The following is a 24,746-nucleotide window of genomic DNA, read 5'->3' as shown; positions in this document are numbered from 1 at the left end:
GCCACGGAACGTTGCCGCCAACCAGAACTTTTTTTCCTTCCCGAACTTCTATCCCAACTTCCAGGCGGCCGCTCCGTGAGGCGGTGGGGAGGGGCAGCCGCGCTCCGCTCCCCTCCCCCGCCGGCCCCCGCCCGCCGGGGAGCCGCCGCTGCGCTGGGGGTGCGCCCCAGGCGCGACTCGCCCGCGGGCCGAGAGGGGCAACTCGGCCGGCGTGTCTCGGCCCGTCGCAGCGAGGCGGCGCGGGGACCTGGCCCTTCTTGGCGTGAGGAGCGGGCAGGGCCCGGCCTGTCGGCCCTCTGCCTCCGCCTCACCTGGCGGCCGCGCCCCGGGCGCCACCGGCCTGCCGGGGCTACTGCCGCGCGGACCGAAGCGGGAGTGGGGGTGTGGGCAGCGGGGAGGTGAGGAAGAGAGGTCGGCACGGGCCGGGCTGTCTGACGCACTTTCTGCCCATTCTGCAGACATTTCAGTGACTTCAGAGCCTCCCCTGCATTTAAGCGTCGTGGAACTACCGTTCACAGAGACAGGACATCTAGGGATACCTCTTTTATTTGATAAAACGTGGGAGGAAAGGCAGGACAAAAGTGCCAAGAAAACAGCTTCAAGATGTATGCCTTTTAAAATACGGAAAAGCTTTTGTCACTAACCACATAGTAACATGAACACGTGGCCATCCAGAATGTGTAATCAAGGAGCACATCTCTCCTCACAAGAAAAACAGGCAATTTCTACCTGAATTCACACAGAGAGCAGGCCACTGCCATCATCAAACTGGAGGAGGGCCAGGCTTATAACTAGTTAGTAAATGAGCTTCCACCAAAACAGTGATACAGAACGTGCACATGTCGCTTGCAGGGATCCACAACCAAGTAGGCAAAAGTCTGTTCGTGGCTTAAGCTTGATGGGTAACACAGTCCGTTGTCATCCTTAGAGAAAGTAAAAAAATAAGTGTTAGCAACAACATGGATACCTATGAGAGAATTCATGGCATCTGAATGAAATGTATTGTTTTGTTCCAACTGTATCAGTTTATTTCATGGCAAAATAGACTAAACACACCATAGTTTCTTAAAGCAGCATTATGTCTCCATGATGATCCCAGCACTACAAAATGCACATTAATTGTGTCTGAATAGTTCAAATAACCTTGACATAATATTAATGTGAAATGTAAAATCAAACATGCAAGTATGTGTTTACACAATTAGAGCCTAAAATACAGATGATTAAACATACAATGTTCCAATCGCATTTCCTTTGCAACAGAAAAAAAAAGCCTTAGGGGCTCTATATTAATACATAAAGCTGTCCTATCAGCGATTCTTTTTTCTCTTGGCATTTGCTAATGCATCTGTTTGGTTTAAAATAATTTGAATTTAAGGAAAGCTCTCACTATGGCTCCAATTAACAACTTTCAACTGTTACTGTAAACATTTTGTGTGCCAGTCCTCAGAGGATGAAGGGAATCTATGCACCTAGCTTCAAAATCCCCAGTTTGAAAAAAACACCTTCAGCTGACAACACAGGAACTGGGCTCTTTGATTTAACATCCTACATCTGCCTATGTCAATAAAAGCTTTAGCCTTGACAGGGCAGGACACCTTGTCATGTACTTCAAACCCCATAAAGTTCCAGAGCTAGATTTTTGGAGGGTTGACTTTTTTTAATTCATTCAGTCTGATAATTGAACATAAAAAGGTCAACAAACATGCAGCTGACACCTCCTTTCTTTTAACTGTTTCCTCCTGCTCCCCAATATCTATACTACAGCTGAAGAGATGCAGGTTCTCTTTCACTTTTTTCGTCTGAAGGAAATTGCAATATTGCACATATTGTCCATTTTCTCCAGGAAAACATTAAACTCCCGGACTGCAGACTATTTCACATTAGAGGCACATCTCCTGCATTCTTTTGTTGAAACTGTCTTCCTTTGCATAAAATAATTCCTCCTTTTTTCAACCAAAGAAATATGAAAATTGTAACCTCTCTTAGTGGTTAAGGCAGTCAGCTTAGAAGGGAATGGTCTTGGGTTCCAATTTCTGCTCCAGTTTCTGTGAATTTTATCCACCAGCTGTTACTGGCACCACCTTTTCTCTCCTGTTATTTCAAAGCGGATGAATCCCCTACTATATGTTCTGATGTCTTCCTTTGGGGGATTATTCAAGACCATAAATCTTACATGAAGATAAGCAACACCATAAAAGCAGTGTTTAAGACAGGTAGAGATTTGGTAATGTTTATTCACAGCATCTTCTGATGGGAGTCAAATGCTGCAAGCTAAAAATAGCATTCTATTTTTAAGCAATGCAGAACACAAGCTCTATAGCTCCAATATTAAGATGCGTAGCTCTCTTCAGGTGTTTTTTAGGGATATATGTGTATCAAACACTGGATTCTCAACTGCAGTCAGGAGAACAAGCATTGAGATTTTACAGTACACATCATCACAATGCGTTTGGAGTTTGATCAAAAAATAATCTAAGCTCATGCATGAAACAAAAAGTGAAAGAAGACCCACATGAAGACATGATTACTAATTCAACTTTTTTCCCATCACTACTCAAGATCTCACTTCTGCAGTCCTTTGGAATCAATAGTCGGCAGTTCAGGTTTTGACTGTTTAAAGGCAGTATAGCACACTAAAAGTCTGTTCAACAACACAAGAGCAAAACTGACTTAAGTTCTGGGGATGAGGCATTTCAAGAAACTTCAGAATATACCAAACCTGCTATAAAGAAAATAACAAATACAATCTAATTAAATGAAAAGCGTTCTTATTTTAATTGGTAGAAGAGGTCATAAACCCCCTATAATACTGGAGGAATACTGGAATTTTCACGGTCTTATCTGTTTGCAAGAGGGTGCATGTACACAGATTAAGAATCATACCAATTCCATCTGCAGTGTAGACTTTGGTTGAGACATGCAGGGGGTGTAATAATTGATTCACTGATGCTAAGAGTAGGATCCTTTATTTTTTCCTTTGTAGGAACACAGATATTGAGCTGATGATCTGATGATTTGCATAGCAAAATGCACAGCATAACTCAGAAATATGCTGCTGAACATCTCAAAACTGCACCATTTAGTCAACATGTTTTTAAAAAATACTTTCTGCATAAACTCTGCACTACACTGATTTCCAACACTGACATAGTTCAGGGTCAGGTAAAGAAAGTTTAAAATACCAGTTGGCGTCCAAATACTTGAGCTGTGACAACATTTCATTATATGCAAGCCCCAAAGCTCTCAAGGGTGTTTGGAGTTCAACAGAATACTTGGGCACACAATTTAAAATTATTATCAAGTTTCAATGCTCAACAGATCTACAGACATTTATAAGTACACTTTAGTACCTTGAAATATTTACATCTCTAACACTGTGCTTTTTTAGATATTGTTTCCAAAACAAGGGCTTCTTAACCACAGCTTAAAAAAATTAAAAAGGAAGAGATGGTGTCAGGATGGTGTTACATAAAGTTATTAATTCCTTATTCTATTTGTACTTACGCAAATATACAAGTATATTTATTTGTCCATTTATTAATCTAGCTTACAATAATGTATGTTCTTCTAGCCTCTCAGCTGCTATTCATTTCACTTCTACCAGAACAGCATTTTTTAGTTTATATCAGATTAAGAGGGTATGTCCAATTCTTTCAGATAAAAGCCAAGAATACGTGGCCTAAAAATCATAAGCTTAGCATTAAGATTATGAGAACTGACTCTACTGTTTTTTACCAAATGAACTCAGAAACAAAATCACTGAAGAAATGTAGTTATCTCCTTGAAAGGAACTTTTCACCACAAACAGAAGATATTTGTGCCCCAGGACATGCCCTTCCTGTAATTTCCAAGTAGAGTTTAAAGAGTTTTGACCCACAGAGCCATCAAACTCTCTAGACATAGCCACTTAAGCCTTTCTCTGTTCCGGGAGAAAATTCTTCAGGATATTCTGTAATGGAAAACAGAATTTCAGAATTCTCCTTCACCTCACAAATATTCCAATGGTAACGCGGTAAAGCCCAGTTTCCACTTGTTTGTTTTCAAAATGTTGCCAAAGCTCTTTTCTTTTCCTTTTCTTTTCTCTTTTCTTTTCTTTTCTTTTCTTTTCTTTTCTTTTCTTTTCTTTTCTTTTCTTTTCTTTTCTTTTCTTTTCTTTTCTTTTCTTTTCTTTTCTTTTCTTTTCTTTTCTTTTCTTTTCTTTTCTTTTCTTTTCTTTTCTTTTCTTTTTTCTCTTTTCTTTTTCTTCTCTTCTCTTCTCTTCTCTTCTCTTCTCTTCTCTTCTCTCTTCTCTTCTCTTCTCTTCTCTTCTCTTCTCTTCTCTTCTCTTCTCTTCTCTTCTCTTCTCTTCTCTTCTCTTCTCTTCTCTTCTCTTCTCTTTTCCCCTTCCCTTCCCTTCCCTTCCCTTCCCTTCCCTTCCCTTCCCTTCCCTTCCCTTCCCTTCCCTTCCCTTCCCTTCCCTTCCCTTCCCTTCCCTTCCCTTCCCTTCCCTTCCCTTCCCTTCCCTTCCCTTCCCTTCCCTTCCCTTCCCTTCCCTTCCCTTCCCTTCCCTTCCCTTCCCTTCCTTTCCTTTCCTTTCCTTTCCTTTCCTTTCCTTTCCTTTCCTTTCCTTTCCTTTCCTTTCCATTTTCCTTTCATTTTCCCTTCCCTTCCCTTCCCTTCCCTTCCCTTCCCTTCCCTTCCCTTCCCTTCCCTTCCCTTCCCTTCCCTTCCCTTCCCTTCCCTTCCCCTTTTTCTTTTCTTAAATAATCATAGTATTCCATGTATGGCAAAGACATCAGGGGATCTCTTAAATATCATGCACCAAGCTAACTGTAGAAATCTGCAAAGTTCACATCAATGCATTTGATTCAGAGATGGGAAGGAAACAGTAATAATAGCAGAACATAAACTTATCAGGGTACAGTAATAATAGAAGAACTTAAGGTTTTGCTGTTTTATTTTTACTATAGTCTGCAGCCTAGTAAAAAGGAAATTTTTGATACATCCATAAAAGGTGTCAAAGCTTTAAAAATGCCTTTCAAAAGCTTTTTACACATAGTGCTCAAAAGATGATGACCTACAGATGAACAACTGGACTACTGGCAACTTACAGGGAAGTTTGTGTAGCCTGGAATGACATCAGTTGGTTCTTTTGAAAGCGGGTACATTATCTGACATTTAATTACTACATATTCTGGTTACTCAAGAAGAATTTGGAGTAGTCCATCCCACTCTATTAAATGACAGATATGCTGAATCTAGTAAACATGCAGCCAGTTCTCAAACTTATCTTGATGGTAAATGTATGATATTGCAAGAGAAACAGATAGGAATGAGACTTGACAAGGGAGGGGAAAAGAGGTGAGGTGACTGCCAAGTCACCTCACCCTCTCAACCTTTTTCTGTAGTACATTTCCTCACACTCTTCACAAAAACAGATGTGATAAAAACTATTCAGAAAGCTCTAGCAACATTTCCAGATATAGAACTAGACAAAAGCAAAAGGGGATTCTTAATCATTACTGCTATCTCACCAGATCTGAAATCAAAATTACTCAGACTTAAAGATAATTACTCAGACTTTTTTTTTCATAAACTAGTTTCTGGATGACTATTCTGACTTGAAGTGTAATCCAATAATCTGTGAGCTGAAAAATAAAACTTTAGTTGGTGGTTATTGCTGAAGAGTTAGTCAAGAGGACAAGGAGGCAGGATGAGATCAGAGAAGGAGTTCAAGAATAAAAAAATAGCAACTGTGGAAAAAAAAACCTGTTTAAATGGAATCATAGAATGGTAGGGGTTGGAAGGGACCTTTAGAGATCATCTAGTCCAACCCCCTCCCCTGCAGAAGCAGGTTCACCTAGATCAGGTCGCATAGGAACATGTCCAGGCGGGTCTTGAAGACCTCCAAGGAAGGAGACCCCACAGCCCCTCTGGGCAGCCTGTGCCAGGGCTTCATCACCCTCACACTGAAATAGTTTTTTCTTATGTTTAAGTGGAACTTTTTGTGTTCCAGCTTCATCCCATTACCCCTTGTCCTGTTACTATCTACTATAGAAAAGAGGGATGTCCCAACCTCCTGACATCCACCCTTTAGATATTTGTAAATGTTAATAAGATCTCTCCTCAATCTCTTCCAGACTAAACAGCCCCAGTTCCCGCAGTCTTTCCTCATATGAAAGATGTTTCAGTCCCCTGATCATCATGGTGGCCCTGTGCTGCACTCTCTCCAGCACTTCCTTGTCCCTCTTGAGCTGAGGAGCCCAGAACTGGACACAATACTCCAGATGAGGCCTCACCAGGGCAGAGGAGAGGGGGAGAACCTCCCACGACCTGCTGGCCACACTCTTCTTGATGCATCCCAGGATGCCATGGGCCTTCTTGGCTATGAGGGCACATTGCTGGCTCATGGTTAGTTTATTATCAATCAGGACTCCCAGGTCTCTCTCTGCAGAGCTGCTCTTCAGCAGTTCGACCCCCAGCCTGTACTAGTGCAGGGGGTTGTTCCTTCCCAGATGCAGAACTCTGCACTTGTCCTTGTTGAACCTCATGAGATTCCTCTCTGCCCAACTCTCAAGCTAGTCAAGATCCTGATGAATGGCTGCACAGCCTTCTGGGGAATCAGCCAGTCCTCCCAGTTTGGTGTCATCAGGGAACTTGCTGAGGGTACACTCTGTCCCCTCATCCAGGTCATTGATGAAGATGTTGAACAAGACTGGCTCCAGAATCGATCCCTGTGGAACTCCACTGGCCACAGGCCTCCAACTCGACTCTGTGCCATTGATCACCACCCTCTGGGCTCTGTCATTCAGCCAGCTCTCAATCCACCTCGCTATCCACTCATCCAAGCCCCACTGCCTGAGCTTTCTGATGAGGATGTTATGGGAGACAGTGTCAAAAGCCTTGTTGAAGTCAAGGTAGATGACATCTGCTGCTCTCCCCTCATCTAGCCAGCCGGTTATGCACTGATAGAAGGATATCAGCTTGGTCAAACAGGATTTCCCCTTGGTGAAGCCACGTTGTTTCTTTGTATAAATGTTAATTCATTATGTTATGCATGTTACTTCTAGTAAAATCCTGTAGCAAAAATTATTAATACTTACATATGCAGACACTCTGAAGACTGTAGAAATAATACATATTTCTTTTGTGTCAGGATTCCTTTGAACACTGAAATACAGGGGAATAATATAACTTAATATCTCCAGTAAGCACCGATTATTAGAATCCTTCATTTTTAACATGTCCACTGTGTTCTCACTCAAATTTGATCAAGTTCAAACTAATAGTTAAAATTCAACTAAGGTCACACTATCTATGAAAAGATATCTTGACCATTGTTAGATAATGTGGATATTATGATATTTTACTTAAAAATATTGAATGCATCCAGTCATGCAAGTTGGTTTCAGTGTTTTCGGCTACTAAATCACAACACTATTACCCAGGCCTAGATGTCTCCAATATAAAGTTTGCATTTTGATAGCTATGAGGAATTATTCAGCTAAACACTTTGTAAAAATATTTTCACATATCCTCTGAGAAAAAAAAACCTGTAAAGTGAACTGCATTTTATTAGAGACTGCAAGAAGTAGCAGCAGTACTGGTGAAGAAATGCAGACTTTAACTCATTTCTAATTGATATATTGGGTGTCAGGGAGTTGGGGCGCATCACTCTTTTTCTATTGTGTCCAGTGACAGGACAAGGGGTAGTGGAAGGAAGCTGGAACAGAAAAACTTCTATTTAAATGGAAGGAGAAAATATTTTACTGTTGAGGTGGGGGAGCCCTGGCACAGGCTGCCCACGGAGGGTGTGGAGGCTCCTTTTCTGGAGGTTTCAAAACCCACCTGGACATGTTCCTGTATGACCTGATCTAGGTGGAGCTGCTTGAGCAGGAGGGTTGGGCTAGATGATCTCTAAAGGTCCCTTCCAACCCTACCATTCTATGATTCTGGGATAACTTAGGTTAATTTTTCCTCCTTTGGAATGTTGTATATATAGACACTTATGCATCTTAGGATGGTATTAGTTCTGAATTTTTATATTTCTGTATTTGTTGGGAAGCCTGCCATTTCTTCAGTCACAATTACTAGTAACAGTAAGATGGTATTCCAAAGCATCCAGGTATCTCAACATATTTTAAACGGTAGTATTTTTTAATGTATCATTTTTTCCTCAGATCTGCTTTAACTGATGCTTACATTTCTTCATAAATTAGATCATGTAACATCTAATCATTTATCTAATTTTGTAGGTTCTTATTTATATGAGCTCACTGTGGAGCAGTGGAGCCACATAAATTTCATAGTTTCAAGAACTGCACAGCTCAAAACCTGCCTGCCATAAACTGGGAAAGGTCCGAAAACACCCAATCTGCTGGAGGACATGTGTGAAACCCAGCCCAGTTGTACACTGCTGGCTGTGACAGCAGTCCCCTTACCCCTGCTTTCACAAAGCTGCTTTTTCTAAGAACAAACCCCAAATCAGCCAATATCATCTTTGTTGATTCAATCTCTCCAACCAATAAAAGAAACTGGCTTTCTGATTAACTGATTTTGTCTGTATAGTAATGACACGGTCATGTATGAATTAAGCCTGTAACTGTGAAGTTGATCTTTCCTGTGGTGAGTCAGTAACAAGGCTTTCTCAGAATGTTTTATTGCGACTGATAGGTTGATGTACTCAACAGTGGATGAAGATGGCATTGCTGAAACTGGTACTTGCCCCAGCTGTCTGTCCTACCACTCCTCTACTGCTTCCCTAGCAGTAGGATGACTCAGCTGGTTCATGACTCAGCTTCTGAACCACTGCAGTTTACAAAACAGCATATTAAGGTAAACTGACATGGCTGTAAGTTTATGTTGATGTACCTGGCTGTAAATTGCAGCACTTCAGAAACTGTTCAACCATCTCTGATGGAAGGGTGACAAGATTCAAAACAAGGTACAAATGCTTAGTAGGGTAGGAATTTTTCTACCATATATCACCGCACTTAAGAAATGTTCCCCTTGTGGTTATCTTCTTGTAAGTCATTTTTAGAGTGTTTATTTCTAGCACTTTGGTTATTTTTTCAGGTGAAAGAATATATCTTCCAAAATCAGGTAAGATTCTTCCCTTGCCGACTTGAGAGAAACCAGGAAGTTGCCTTTGACAAGCTCATTTGCTGTAGTTTTGGGTTTTTTTTCCAAAAAGGTTATAAATAAAAGTACCTTGTCTTCTTGAAGAGGATAGTATTTCCTTTAAAATATTCTTAATACCCCTTTTTGTTCCTTCAAATTGTTAAATTCTAAACTACTCATTGAACATAGTAGTCACTTCATCATTTTAATGTGCATCTGTTCTTTTTTTTTATGAAGAGCAAATTTCCTTATCAATTCACTTTGGATTCTATTTCCATTCTAGTCTTACTGGCAATATTTTATTAGGCTTTCCAAACATCAAAGAAACAACTCAATGCTTTCATTTATTATGGGAGAAAAGGTATGGAGATGGTACAGAAGGAAGGAGTAAAGAACAATTACAAGGCACTACAGCAGTTGTCACATTGTTAGAAAAATCAGTGGTTAAGTATAGAAGACAAGATTTATCATCAACAGAGATTCACAGAACACATTTTAATTAACAAGTTTTTGTTGTGTAAATGTATTCTTTAAGTAAACAAAAAATACTATAACAAGGATTTAAAAATAACTTAGGTTATACAGGGCTCAACATTTAACATTTTAGGTGGATTTGACTGGTCACAGACTAATTACTACTGGATTAGTAACAGATGACAAGTTGTGCATTAATTCCTTAGGAAGTAATTATTACTCTTTTTACAAAGGAGAAAATGTCTGCCATTTAATAGTTGTATTTGGAAGTCCTTAGCTGTGCTTGTTAAATGTCTAGAGAGGTTAATTCCAAAATACTATTGCATTATCTCATAATAAAGCAAAACACATAGAAATGCTTTTCTAAAATGAAATCTCAAACCTCTTGACATGATTTTGAATGCTAGTGCCTTGGATTTAGAACTCACACCAGAAGAAAAGCTGTAAGAAAGAGAAGTACGGAGAAGCTTGTAATAGGTTTGCCACTCCCAGCACTAAAGACTCTTTTGTGGAGGTCTTCATGCCTGTAGTGCCAAGGTTCTTTTTTCATGGCAAAAACTGTTTCAGGACCAAAGAGTGGTGGTTTATACCTCTATAAAGCATATCATCAGACTAAGTTCATCTGTGGGGGACAATTTTTCAATGCACATGAACTAGCAGCTAATAATTATTGTACTGTTAATTTGTTTCTCTCCAAGACTTCTGAGCCCCCAAGACATAACAAACAAAGCTGAAGAGAGTACAGTTTACACAACTTTTTAATACCACAAAAAGTTTTTAATATCCCTTCACAAAGAGTAGAAAGTATCCAATGTGACTGTAATCCAAGATGAAAATAAACCAGAGGACAGCAGTCTAGAAAAGAAGAATACCAGCAATAGCTGGTATCCAACAGGAATTCAAAGGTGACCTGTTTGGTAAACGGAATTTCAGTGACCACTACTCTCATTAGCAATTGTTTACTGAAAATAAGAGGCCACAATAAAGTTATAGTCATTGCTTTATTTTCTAGTGTAATTTGTGCAAAAATGAAGTAAGTAAAACTGTGCAAAGCAGGGACTAGAAAAGAGAAATTAAGTCAAGACTGTGGCATGAGTGACCCTCTTCAGAGCTTCATTGCTTATCCTTTCACTGCCTTTTTCTCCCTTAAGATGGTAGTAACAAAATAGCAACATCATTTTGGATAAACTGGGGGTAGGGGGAAATGAGACAAAGCAGGAGACAACCATGGTTGTGGAGAGGGAGGGAAAGCCTGAAATGTTCAGATCAAAAGCTTTTCTCATGGGGCTGACAGAGAACTTTGTATGAAAGGAGCAAGATAAAAGATTTAGTTAAATTGTGAATTTCTTTTTAAACTGCTAGTCAATGTTAAAACCAGCTCCACTGGCAGTGGGAAAACAGCAGACATTTATAGGCACAGAAATGGAAGGACACATTGTTGATAAATATTGAAGATCAGTTGTGCCACCTGAGCTGAGTAGATGTATGCCAAAGCTTTGGAGGATAGAAAGCAAAGTGCCCATTGGAAAAAAAAACCTAACCCAAACAGAAAAAAAACCCCAAAGGTTCTTGAAAGGTTTTCTCGTGGTATTGTGTAAAGGACAGAAGGACCACCCAAGAGAAGAATCACAAAAATATATACAAGGCCAACAGGGAAAATGTTGAAGGTACAGACGATAACAAGAACTACTTGACATACTTATTGAATTTTACTGCAGAAAAGGAAAAAGAAGGGGAAAAGTTTTAAGGAAGCTAAAGAATAGGAGTGGCTTAGAAAAAAATTTGAACACGTTTAGGAGAAAACAACAGCAAAGAGAGGCAATAAAGTGAAGGAACTGATTGGATTTGTGCTTTGTCCTGGGTCAATTCAACACCACAAGAGAAGAAACAGCTTTAGTCAATGCAGAGTCAACTAAGGGCAAGGAGTACAGTTTGTTTCAAGAACAGAGTGAACAGTTTAAAAGAAAATGAAGGGCAGAGCTGCAACACTGATGGATCCTTTTGTCATATTGTGTATTTCTGAAGAGCTCATTTGATTTCTATTGATGTCTTATTTGAAAATACAAAAAAATAAGTACACTAATAGGAAAGCTCTGGTGACTAATTGTATTAAAATTAATACATGCAGCAATCTAAATTCATTACTTCTAACAAATCTTCTTGGAATATTGCTAATGCTCAATTTCTCTGTTTCACTGATATCTCTAAAAGTATCAACTGTACTACTGATCCTTTAATCATTTATTTCAGATGGTCTTGGAAACAGGAAAGTAAAAGAAGTAAAAGAAAAAGTAAAAGAACTGTTCAGGTGACTAATAATCACTATGCCTAATGCTTGCACTGTATCATTGTTCAGACATATAAATTCTACCCTTAAGTTTATCCAAAGACATTTTAAGAACAGATTGAATTATGGAAAAGTCTTAAATTATTTTTTCTTAATATGCTTGGATATAATCCTGAAATAGGAAACAAAATAACAATTGATCATCACACCATTCTAAATAGAGCTGAGAAGGAAGAAAAATATCAATTCCTACTTCAAGCAACTTGAAGCCTTTGTAGTGTATGTTGTAGTGCATTACATAGAATCTTATCAGAGCTCTTGTACTATCTCTTATTTCAGAGGATTGCAATTGTTTTTCATTGTTCAGGTCAATATTGTTCTTTATGCTATCCCACAAATCCTTATTATGAATGGCAAAGTATAATATAACATAACAGGTTAGTAATATGATTTATGATCTTGATTTCCCACTAGCTTAGTGAGGAATGAGTCTTTGCATAACTGATAACTACATTCCATTTCTGAATAATAAGGAAATAAGACATTTTTATCAATTGGAGAAGTCAGTATATAGATATATTGAAATGGGGCAAAAAATTGCCTTTTCTGAGTGTGAACCTCTGATCAATCACCTCGAATATAAAGAAAAAAAACCCCAAACCCTCACATAAAAGTCCAAACAATTCCATACACTAGACCTGGCTAAAAACGTGTGTTAGTACATTGGGTCATATTAACAGCCAGATTCTGTCACTCTTAGTTTTACACTGCAAGAAGCATCTTTGTGGAATTCAGAATTACAAAATTCAACTGTATTTAAAAATACTAATAATAATCAGTTGGAATAAAAAATATAAAGAACTTAAAATTTCAATTAAAGTATTTCAATTTTTAAATCCTAAGCCAAAAGCAGCATGAAAGCAGTCCTAAGACTATACATCCAAGACTTCATTGTTGATATTTTATCTATGACAGTGGGAACACAATCTGGTTCCAGTCCCATGCCATGTTTTCAGTAAACAATTACAGAAACAAAAATGTTTAAAATGAGAGTGAATTCTAAAGCATCAATGTCCATATATGTAATATAAAAAAAAGTTTTATGTGGGATAGATGTCACTAAGATTGCATCTATTTTGCCATTGAACTACTGCCACTCTTATGTGGTATTTTGATAGTTGAAGATAAAGAAGAGCACAGATTGATTAAATAACAGCCACATTTTTGACACAGCAATGCACGATCAATTTACAGAAAAGGACACAAAGTACCTATACACTTACCTTACCAAGTCTTTATATAAAGCTTTTGTGGTTTCTAAGTATGGGCCAATTACATCTTCAAACTGGCAAAGTGTTCCTCCAATGCAAAGATGCTTAAAAAGACAGAACAGAAATTCCTTGCGATCCAATTGACTGAATAAGTCATAATAGTCTGAATCTTCCAGAAGCAAGACCTTGTGGACCAAGAAAATACAAAGTCAAACTTATCTGAGATTAAGTTTATATACCACGTAACTACTTTGCTGTATGTCACACAGAGTTTACATCCATTAAAAATATAAGAGCTAGGGATGGAAATAAAGAAATACTTCTCTCTAAATCCTTCTTTCGATTACGCAATTACGTTCAAAATTTATAGATGGAAAGAGAAAGCAGAATCTGTCAGATTTGTGCCTATAAGACGTAAGGGAAGATTTTTCAAGAGTCATGTTATTCCCTGGTTAATTGCTCATCGGGGTAATGAAACAATCAATAATCGGAGAATAGTTATAGTTGGTATATCAGTCACAGACAATTAATTTGTCTTTGGTAACTTTGCCTACGTTTGCTTTTTTACTCCAAATTTACACTTATCTCACATTTCTAAAGGAATTCTAAGGATTTCTCAGAGGAGATCACTCAAACTCACATCCCTGTTTACTGCAAACTCTAGTGAGCTTTTATCTGTAGCCTGGAAAAAACCGACATGTTATCCAGCTGCCTCCATGTATCATGCCTGCCTTTTGCTGCATTAGTATGTGAACACAGAGGACTTGCAATATTCATCCCCACACTGTGCTCTATAAGGGTGGACAGGAATTGTAAGTCTGTATGGCTACAAGACGTTTGAGTCACATCAACTGCAGATGCCAACCCAGGCAAACTGGTCAAAGCCAGACATGAGCTTACCACTCTGGGGCCTTCTTTGTAACATCACTACACAAGCTGAATAAAAAGGGATTAGGGCAGCAAGTGTTGTTGTTGGCTACCTCATATATATCCCAACCCCCTTCTTGGTTGAAGCAAGAGAAGATGTGGCAGGTAGGAAGGAAACATGGAGGTTTGCAGCTGAGGGTCATTCTCTGAGGCCAGGAGGTAGACAGCTTGCTGCCCTCTACAGTCTGCTGTCCCAGGGCACTGATTAATTTATTCTGAAGTTTTGATATTGTTCCTGGAAGATTTTGACTCTTAATTAAACCTTCTTAGGTCTTATGAGTAGGAATCATGTTCATTTCAAACAAATGTGAATCCTTGACCTTGCAAATGCAGACACACACATCCTTCCAAGGGAAGGAAAATGGAAAGAGAATGAAACGTCAATGATTTCTTATTTTAAATGTTGCCTCAAACTTTCCTATATCCAATGTACTTAATTTTCAGAAAAAAAATGCACATGTACCCAACTTATAAATAGATACATAGTATTTTGAACTGCTAGGCTACAAACCACATCTGAAATTCAAACATGAGCTTGAGTTCTCTCCTTTTCCCAGAACTTTACAGGACAGACCAGTATTTCAGGCCAAGTGCAAATGAGTGCAACTCTATAATTATTAAGTACTTATGTTGATTATATACACAAGGAAGAGCAAAATCCTGTTCTCCCACACTATGTTTTGCTAATGCTACACAAACTTTAAGTTAAAAAAAAAAAAGGTTTAGCTTATGAAGTCAAAAGAAACACTTACAAGGAAGACATACATTGATTAAGATGGTGCCACTGTTAGAGAGATTGTTTTTCAGAATAATCTACTCCCTGACATCTCCACTGGAGTATAACAAATAATTTTTACCTTGCAGACCTTTCGGGAGTTATATTTAGTCCTTTTCCAGTGTTACTGGACTACTGACTACCTGAGACAAGGGTGGGTAGGAGGTAGTCTCACATAAAAAGGAGAGAGAGCCCACTTGAAAAACAGCCATTGCTTTCACACATTCAAGCACTGCAGTGCCTCAGTCATTTCTGTCACATGACTATCGATGAACATTTTTATTATTAAAAGGATGTATTGTCAGAAAATATGTGTCCTTATGGTAGCTAATAGAGTATGAAAAGTGGTAAGAAATTTTTCATTGCTATACTGACCTTCCTTAACTCATCAGAGATGAGAATATCGTCGTAATAGTCATCATAACATTTCACAATATCTCCAGTTTCTCTAATGACTCCTTCAGAGTACAGCCGATCAAAAAACGACATGGAAATCTGTGTACATGGTACCACTGTAGCTTCAACTTTCGTCACTTTGGAGCCTGGAATACATAGAAAGGCTTTACTCCAAGTCTCTTGCAATAAAGAAAAAGGAGAACTTCCATATAGTAATTCATAATTCTATACAGTGGGGAAATAATCAACTTCTCCAAATAGTTATGAGTGATATACTCTTTAAAAAATAAATAAATCATAGTATAACTCAATCACACAGTCTGTCAAACCCAAAGAAAGCTAAGAAAGAAACAAACATAAAGGGATCATTAAATTCATCTGTACACTGCCTTCCACTACAGCTCATGTGGTAGCAATACTAGCAAACAAAACAAGTAGCAGGTGAAACATCATGCAAACTCCACATCACATGAGATTACACCCTTAGAAAATCATATTCCACAGCTTAACCCATAGAAAACCTGAGGACAAACACCAAATTTGTTGTGATGAGGTTCAAAAGTCAATAGTTGGTAACAGCATCCCACAAAGTGAAAACCAAAATGAACACAGCCCTGATGAACCTTTGGTTTGTTAAGTATCAGAATCATAGAATGGTAGGGGTTGGAAGAGACCTTTAGAGATCATCTAGTCCAACCGTATCTGAACTTTCTGAAAAAATATTTGGTAGCTACGTAAGCTTTACTACTACTAGAGTGTTAGATCTACACATTTGTATGCATGGTGTTGGATAAATTATGGCATCTCAAACTGCATTAGACTTAAGGTATAAGGAGCTTTGGACTTGGTCTACTTCCATCTGCTCTCTACAGTCCAAGTGTTCAGATCAAATGTTAGAACATATTCTTCACTTTTCTCCAAATCTTCCTGAACACCCTTTAAAGTGCTTCAGAACAGGAGAGGGGAGGAGACCACAGGGAAGCATAAGCACAAGGAAGCATATTCATAGCATCTCAGCTTTCCATGAGTTTACTCTCATCTTTCCTCCTCTGTAGGTTCCTTTGATGGGAGACTGGTCAACAACATCACAATATCAAAAGGCTTTTGACTATACAATTAAAGATAAAATTAAGTGGTATCTTGACAAACTGACCTGAAGGACCACTAAAGATTTAGGAAATATCCAAATTTCACTCTAGATGACAGTATTTCATGAAGAGAAACAGGCCTAAAAGAGATGTATGAACCATCACGCTTCCAAGAGCACCTATCATTTAATTCTGATCCTGATCTTTCCTAGCATAGCATAACCTAAAATTTCTCTTGACCCTATGCTTCCAAAAAGCCTTGGGATTTTGCCCATAGATTATTACATGTAGATTATTTACTGATAGGTTAAGTAGGATTGGCATTTTGGTATCCACACCCAGGTAAGCTGTACCAACTACTTGATCAATACTAAGAAAGGAATTGGAGAGAAGTTACAAGCTGATGGCTTGAAAATATGTCTACTTAAGCTAAAAACATTGGCATGAAATTCTAGCAATATTTTAATGGGCCAATGTGATGTAAAGAAAATCATCTATACAGAAATGCTTTGCCTTTATTGCTTGGCTTCACATCCACATATGGTTATGAAAAAGAGTACATTTTATTAAAGGGAAAAAAGGTTTATGGCGTTCTCATTATGACCTGTTCATACAGTGACTATAAAAAAAAACCCAAAAAACCAAAATCAAATTAGGTAACCAAAATCACAAGTCAGAAAAAACCATGACTTATGATCTAAGGAAAACAGAAACTATTTATTTATTTAGTTAGTTAGTTCTCTATTTATTCACTTGATTGTGCAGACTCCTCTAAGTTCCAGTTCTCCATCTTCCTTTCCCAGGGATAGATTTTTTTTTTATTTATAAGTTTTAATGAGAGCTAAATCAGTTTCCAACATAGAAATCATTTTGTAAAGACCTGTGAATCAAAAACTGAGTCAAGACTAATAAAAATCAGATGTTAAGACTGGAGAAAAAAGATACATCTTATATTTTCCCAGTTATTGAGCTCAAATTGTAAAAGATTAAGCTATTTATAGGCCGTCAAACTGTCAGTATGTCATTGGGGGCGGGGAAGCAAAGGAGGCATACTTCTGCTCTGAAACAACTTTCATGAAAACTTTCATTAGGAAAAAAAGAATCAAGAGCTTTGTAATCTATTCAGTAGTTCAGAAAACCAAACTATAAATGGAAAAGCTTAAATACACTGGAAGTTCCTACTCTTCATTTGAGAGGTGAGATTTGAAATTGGAGATTCAGAATTTCCTGGAAAGGAGTGACTAGTTTTAATAATACTGTAAAAGTAAGCAGTAAAATAGGAAGAAGAAATGCCTCAACAACTCTGCAATTGGAAAACAAAGAGCTGAGAAGTACTGAAGCAGATTATGCTTCTTGTAACAGTTAGCTCTGGAATATCTATAAAGTCATAGAATCATAGAATGGTAGGGGTTGGAAGGGACCTTTAGAGATTATCTAGTCCAACCCCCCTGCAGAAGCAGGTTCACCTAGATCAGGTCGCACAATATACATTTAAATGAAGACTTTACATATCTAGTATAGAGCAAACAAAGCCTAGATTAGGTATATTTAGAATTCCTCCAAAGTTTAAGAAAATATTTTTACCTCAGTGAAACATCTTGCAACTTATTCTTTATAAAAGTTTATATAGAACATGCATAACGCAAGTTCTGTGCTCTGTACTAAAAAGATGGTGTTTCACAAGTGAAAAGGGCAGGCTGATGATTTACAGGTTCAAATAACATATATTTTTTTGTTTTGCAAATGATAATCTATAGCAGTAATCTAAAAAATTGCTAATTTAAGATTATCTTCCAGATTTTAAAACCCCATTCCAAACATAGCAGTTGTCAGAGCTTCAAGTTCAAATGACAATTCAAGGATCTCTTAGGCAAATACTCATTTTTATATACACAAAAAGACAGTAACCCTATCCCTTTGAAGATAACTTTTCAAGTGGTAATTGAGCTTAAGCAGATACAGTCCTGCCTCCTCAAGACAGCTGACAGGTGCAAGGCCAGAAATGTGTCCAATGAAAAACTACTATTGACTTTTCATTTCAGCTACGTAAAAATAAAATACTCAAGTTAGTATGCATCAAATTTGCTTGGTTTGCTGCTTCTATTTCAAAAATATAAGAGTAACAGATGAAGCGAAGAGCTTAAAACATATGATGGAACTATCAGGTACTCTGCCATGCAGCCAGGAAGAGAGGAAAAAATATTGCTACTACAATGGGCAAAAAAGCGTGGTCTGAGAACAGGTAATATATAATGTCTGACCAGGTGGAGCAGTCTAGAGAATATCCTTGTGTATTGTTTACTTAAAATATTATATTTCATGTAATGTTAAAGCCAGAGACAATGTACTACCAGGAACCCCAACATGTGGAGAAGCTGAGAAGTACATGTTGCATTCCTTGGGGACCCCATGTTTTATGCCACCTTGTGATCTAACAAATGGAGACTGAGCATACTACTATCTGATAACATTGAGGTGAGGATGAAAAGCAATCAAGACAAATAAAAAATCAGACACAGAACAAAAAAAAAAAACAAAATAAAGAACTTTTAGAATGGACGGTAGGAAAAGGAGATAGATGGGTAACAGAGAAGTGGTAGAGAGAAATATGAAAGGGAGACCACACCCTCTGAATTGAAAATAAATACTTAGTAAGAAGGCAAAAAGGACCACAGCCTAGAAAAAGCCAGGAGAATTATGAACAAAAACCCCAACCCTGTCATAAAGTAATACTATATACATTATGTAATGTTGACATCTTTCTGTGGGTTGATAAATACTTTCTGCCCAAGCACACGGCAGGGGGGAGGAGGGAGGTTGCTGAGAACTGATCTAAAGACCACTTATATTATGAATTCAAAATACCTTCCCTTTGCAAAAAAAAACCCTAACATTTTTGTTTGCAAGAATACCTCAAAAAGTATTTCAATCAACCTAGACTATGTAATTTTCTTCACTTTGATCAAAAGCAAAATAAACCCATTTCTAGTATTTTCTCTCAAGAATAGGAACTTGTTTTGGAAGAGTTACTCCACAATGATAAGTAAATGGTATATTTGGATTAATGTAGAGGCATGTCTGAAGAAGAAAACACTAGAAGATGACTTTTTACCTCCTCCCACTCCTCCCATCTAATTCTTACTATATTTTCAAAAAATGCACATGAAGACTAAGCCTAGAAAAATGTGCCAACATTCCTCACCAAAAATAGGCAAAGAATGGGAAGATGAAATTTTAAGAGCGAATGGGGTATACCAGCTGTTCAGGATTTAGAAGGGGACCCCTTCTAGTCCTCAGAACCAAATGCATTACTTCTGTGCTGAGGAAGACTGAGCAGAATCAGGAGTTAGGCTGGGATACTTGGCAAATGACTCTCTGCTCATAATATGAGGTATGTAACCTACTGACCTTCACTTCAGGGACTGGCAAGTCACAGGCTAGACAGCCTAAAAAAATTCTTGCCTAAAGCAGGCAAAGGTTTACCCATGGTTTGAAATATATTTATTTTCTTTCTGCTTGCCAGAGTCAAAAGGAAGAACCTGAAGGGGAACTTGAGATATTTTTTTCCATCTTCTACACTTCAATTGTTTTAACGGCTGGATAGTGTTTGGAAAATGGATTTCGCTGACAAAAAGGTGGCAAAGCCTACTGTCATTTGGTATAGTGGGGAAAACCTCTGTCAGTTCCAGAGAGCTGAAATGAAAAAATTAGAAAATTCCCAAAGCTCCATTAAATATTTACACACAGTAAAGTGTTTGCAGACAAACCAAAAGAACCGAGGACTTCTCATTACCCCCTTGTAAAATATTCCTGTTAAGGAAAATCACTTTGGTGATCTCAGAGTTCACCTTATAAATAAAATCCCATTACATTATCACATGCAATTTCCATTAAGTTTTGTGTGTCATTTACATAATCAAAAAACCAATTTCAAAGTGGTGCCATAAAATCATATGCTACTTGCTTTTGGTCTTTCTCCTTTACTGTCTCATCTCCATCTACAGATATAATGAAGTGTTCTCAGTAGCTAATGATATAGCAACAAATGGAGTGTCAAACTTCTGCCCTGACTGCAACTAGAGCAAGCTGTCACACAGATCACTTCTGTTGTGCAGACAGTGTATTTACACAAGCTTGGGGCTGCTCTATCTAATCTTCTGCTCTTTCAACTTTAATTTGTAACAGTAATAATCTCTGACCCTCCTAAACAAGGTGGTTGCATCTATAGATGAGTGTCTTTCTAAAAGTATTATCCGAATAAGGTGGCAGTATAATTTCACAACGAATTAAGTTGATTATGTCTAGATACATGATCAGGTTGATTGGATGTATGCCACAGCCCATTTAGAAACATTTCTAGTAGACTGATTTGTGGATTGATGCAGGGGTCAAGTTAAAAAAAAAAAAGTGTAAAATGTGACAATTTAGTAAGAAATTAGGTAAGAATCTTTGGTTATTATTTAATAAAAGAAGTAATTTTCTTAAGGTGAAGAGACACATATACAAACTGCCATTATAACAAAATGTTAAATTAGAGGAAAATAGTTACAACACAGGCTTCTTAAGATTAATTTATTCTAAATTTACCCAATGTAGTCCATTGTCCTGAAGCTGAGAGCAGCTTTAAACTGGAGCTCACATTTTGATCACTAAAAAATGCCTATAATACTCAAATAAGAGATTACAAGTTAATAAAACAAAACATAAAATCACCATTTATATTGCCCTGGATACTTTCAAAGAAAACTATAAGGATCTAATTAGTAAGTAGATTCTGAATGATCTTTCAGTTTGGATACTAACATCAACCATGAAATACATAGTTTTGTAACTTTGTGCAGCCACTGTCTTTTATGTTCCAGATATTTTCATATACACATTTAAACACGCAATATTAAGGTTTTACAGTAAAGTGCTTTTAGTCTAAGGACATGCAAAAGGTTGTAAGAAAGCCTTGGAGGTACAGAAAATAAAAAGAAAAAAAGATTAAACAATTCTATCTCTGCATTCTATGTCACTGAAATAAAAATAGAAATGATATGTGTGACTGTAAAATTTACACTTTGTAAATAGATTCACAGCTTGGAGAAGTATAGAGACACGTAAAATTAATTAAACAAATACAGAAGAAATCCTTAAGTTACTGAAGGGATAGAGAAGATGTTCCACAGTAAGATTTGAAATAATCAATCAATTTAATTTATCAATTAAAAAAGGAGACATGCATAGTAATGTTGATAGCTGACAAGTGTAAATGATGGGTAAGCAAATTAAGAAAAATCATACATGTATATACACAGCAGCAGAGTGAATAAACATTGAAGAAGTTTCTAAGAAAAGGATGGAGTTTTCAGTTTCTGCATCACCAAACCTTTTTACCACCTCTCAGGAACACAGAGAGATCAGACTATATAATGTAATGTAAAAGTCTCTTTGTTCTCAATCAATTCACAACAACTCAGAGCTCATAATTTCATAGTGATATTCTTGCATTTTTAATTCAAAAGAGACAAGCATTGAGGAGGTAAATGCATATTTTGTAAATTTCAGTCATGTAAAGTGTTCATCAGTGGAAGATAAAATATTGGTGTATTTCTGCATGAATTTCTTTAAAAAACACAGAGGATGAATTCTCTATCCAGGATAACAATATAAAGTAGACAAACAACAAATCAAAGAGTTATTTTTAAAACAACAGATGTAAAAACCACAGTTTTTAAATCCAAAGATTTTTTTTATTCTTATTATCTGCAAACAGATGAACAGATTTGATTTTGCAAGAAAAGAAAACTGGAGGGCAGAAAATCAGGAAGAGACTCGAGTCTCAAAAAGCTGAGACTCCAAATTTGCTCTATAAAGCAATGGTATCCATTAAATTTAAAATCTTGTATTTTCAGATATATGGTGCATATACATGTCTAACTGCACTGTGTATTTACTGTGACAAAGCAGTAATAGCTGTGAGCAAGAGTACCAACTACATCTATACTGTTTACAGTTTCCCCCTGGGTGGACTTCCCAACATTAAATGTGGTGGTTAAGATCAGCGTCCAGTTCAGATTCCCATCTGTTCTTGGGAATCTTGAATGACTAAATTGTTCTCTCTTAAAATGGAGTAACACTAGTAGAGACTAAAATATTTTTACTGGACAATACAGTTAATCCACAGAGTAACACTTGAGCACCACACCTAAATCACCTACTTTGAAGGAGACAGTGGGATGTTGAATAGCATGTTAACACTTCTACAGCGTTTATCATTATGCAATTTTCCAATTTCCAGTTTCATGGAAAAAAAAGTCAACTTAAAATAGAAAGGACTTAGAACTACCATAACAAATTCATCCTTTTGATAAGGCTTAAATGGCTGGTCAAAACTGAATGCCTGTGCTGTGATCCTGCCTTGCATGGACCTGAAATGAAAAAATAAGATTAAACATTCTTCAGACATACTAGGTACTTATTCATTCTTTTTGGTGTAGGTACACATAAAGCCCTATTCTGACCAATAATTACACTTTGTTCTTCTTTTCCATTCTCACTTAGAGCCGCCTTGGAGGGGTGGGGGAAGCACAACCGCTGCTCAAGCAGCATCAGAGCAACGCTGGGAAGCTGAAACACACCTTGGCTAACTCTGGAACAAGGACAAACGTCATAAGAAGCATTTTACGTGCCCGAAAAATACTGAGACTTCTAACCAGGACAGGGGCAGAGGGGGCGGACCATGGACCCGCCGCCTCTCCAGAGGGAGAGCCCCGAGGGCGCGGTGACGACCCCGGCCCTCAGCACTGCCCGCCACTTCCCCACTCGCCCCCCGTAGCGAGACGACCCTGGCAGCGGGCGTTCCTCTCCCACCATTTGAGGAGTCGGTCCCGGATGTCCCTGTCCTCCAGGCAGGGGAAAGCCTTGTGGGGCAGGGCGCGGAAGGCGAAACCGCCCGCGTGGGGCCGATCCCCGGCAGCCATCTTCCAGCGTCCGCGGGCACGCGGCGGTTGCCGTGGAGACGGCGGCGCGCGGGCAGTGCTGCGGCGGCGCGTTCCCGCCACGGGGCGCGCCGCGCGAGCGTTCCGGAGCTCGGCCGTGCCTGCGAAGGCCGCAGGCCGCGCCCTGCTGGCAGGCAGGTGGTTTCTAAAGCCTGTGACACCCCCGAATTAAGCATCACCCTCCCGCCCCCTCACTTCTGCCCTTGTCTGTGCATGAGGAAAACACAGGTTTGCCCAAGGGGCGGCTAGCAGGCTGGCACGCAAAGGAGACTACCAGCACTGCCATCGCTGGCTTGGTCAGTGCCACTTACAACCACGTCATGCTGAAACGAATTAGAAAGAGTGCAAAGTTGTGGATTATGAAGCTACAGTGAATCAGCACTGCTGCTTGCTTCCCAGGACGCTGAGCCATGTGGGAATAGTGAAGCCATGTTTTCAGGTCCTCCCCAGTGGAAAATTTAAAGAAAGTACGTAGTTACTTAAGGAAGTTCTGTCTAAAAGCCAGTAAAGCAAGAGATACCTTGCATAACGTGGGGAATGTGCTGCCCTTTGCAGGGAAAACAGAGTTAAATGTTGCTGCACATTTCATGTTCTTCTGCGATCCACCCCCTCGAAAACCAGCTCTTAAAAAAAGCAAATCACATTTGATTTGAATAGAAAAAAGAAAAAGGTTCAGCATGCGACAATGGTGGGGAACAAAGCGGAGACTGCCGACATGCACTCCGTTGTCTCATTGGCCTCTGAAAGATGTCCTACACATTAAAATTCTAAGACATGTTGATCAACTAGGCTTGAATCAAAGGAATCCAGAACAAATAGATATCATGACCCTGTTAAGAAACCTTGTTTTAACATAGTTAAATTAATTGTTCACTACATACTTACTAAATTTTGTAAATGTGCTTACACCAGCAGTTCTGCAGACCAAGTTGTGTAGCAGCTATGTGACATTTAAGGAGCCATTCCCCTGTATCTTCTCCATTCTGTTTTCTCCAAGTGTGCTCCCATATGCGTCTATTTTTCTTTTTTGTTTTTTTTTAATTGCTTACATAAAAACAATGATAGAAAATTAAGCTACACTGTACTTCAAGGTGTTTAAATAGTAGAGACAGCTCAAGAAGGGATAAAGAAGAAATATGCCTTTCTTCTTACTATTTAAGTACCATCTAAAAAGGAGGCACCTGAAACAAATTATTGTAACCTTATTCTCGACATGTCTCCACCTACTCCAGCACTACCCCGTCTGTTAAATTCCTCTTGCCACTAATTTTACTAGCCAGAGATCAACTAGCCAAAGTGAATGAACTGGTTTGGGCAGGGACTGATGAATAGCAATGACTACCAGACACATAAATTCTCAATTTTGAGCTGTGCAGACTCAAAGACAGGATTAAAAGAAAATGAGTGAAACTTTAGGTCTTCTGGGGCAAAAATTCCTTCTGT

General features: G+C 38.4%; 1 protein-coding gene across 1 annotated transcript; it reads right to left on the bottom strand.

The window, feature by feature from the left end:
* Nucleotides 1-791: 791 nt before the first annotated feature.
* Nucleotides 792-22,771, bottom strand: CFAP300 (cilia and flagella associated protein 300). Its single transcript, XM_062020433.1, has 6 exons — nucleotides 22,652-22,771; nucleotides 20,908-20,980; nucleotides 15,212-15,378; nucleotides 13,147-13,319; nucleotides 7,086-7,152; nucleotides 792-923 (listed from the first exon to the last, which is right to left on the bottom strand). Exons 1-6 carry the CDS (start codon nucleotides 22,769-22,771, stop codon nucleotides 792-794), a joined length of 732 nt encoding a protein of 243 aa, XP_061876417.1.
* Nucleotides 22,772-24,746: the final 1,975 nt, after the last annotated feature.

This window comes from Colius striatus, chromosome 1 (genome assembly GCF_028858725.1).
Source record: "Colius striatus isolate bColStr4 chromosome 1, bColStr4.1.hap1, whole genome shotgun sequence".
Lineage (NCBI taxonomy): Eukaryota > Metazoa > Chordata > Aves > Coliiformes > Coliidae > Colius > Colius striatus.
This window is presented reverse-complemented; position numbering and strand designations above follow the sequence as displayed.

Coding starts and splice junctions, on each gene's coding strand:
- CFAP300 (XM_062020433.1), bottom strand. CDS start 22,771: ATGTCTGAAGAATGTTTAATCTTATTTTTTCATTTCAGGTCCATGCAA. Junction 20,981..22,651: donor AAAAGGATGAATTTGTTATG/GTAGTTCTAAGT, acceptor TGAGTATTATAG/GCATTTTTTAGTGATCAAAA. Junction 13,320..15,211: donor TCTCTGATGAGTTAAGGAAG/GTCAGTATAGCA, acceptor TTGGTCCACAAG/GTCTTGCTTCTGGAAGATTC.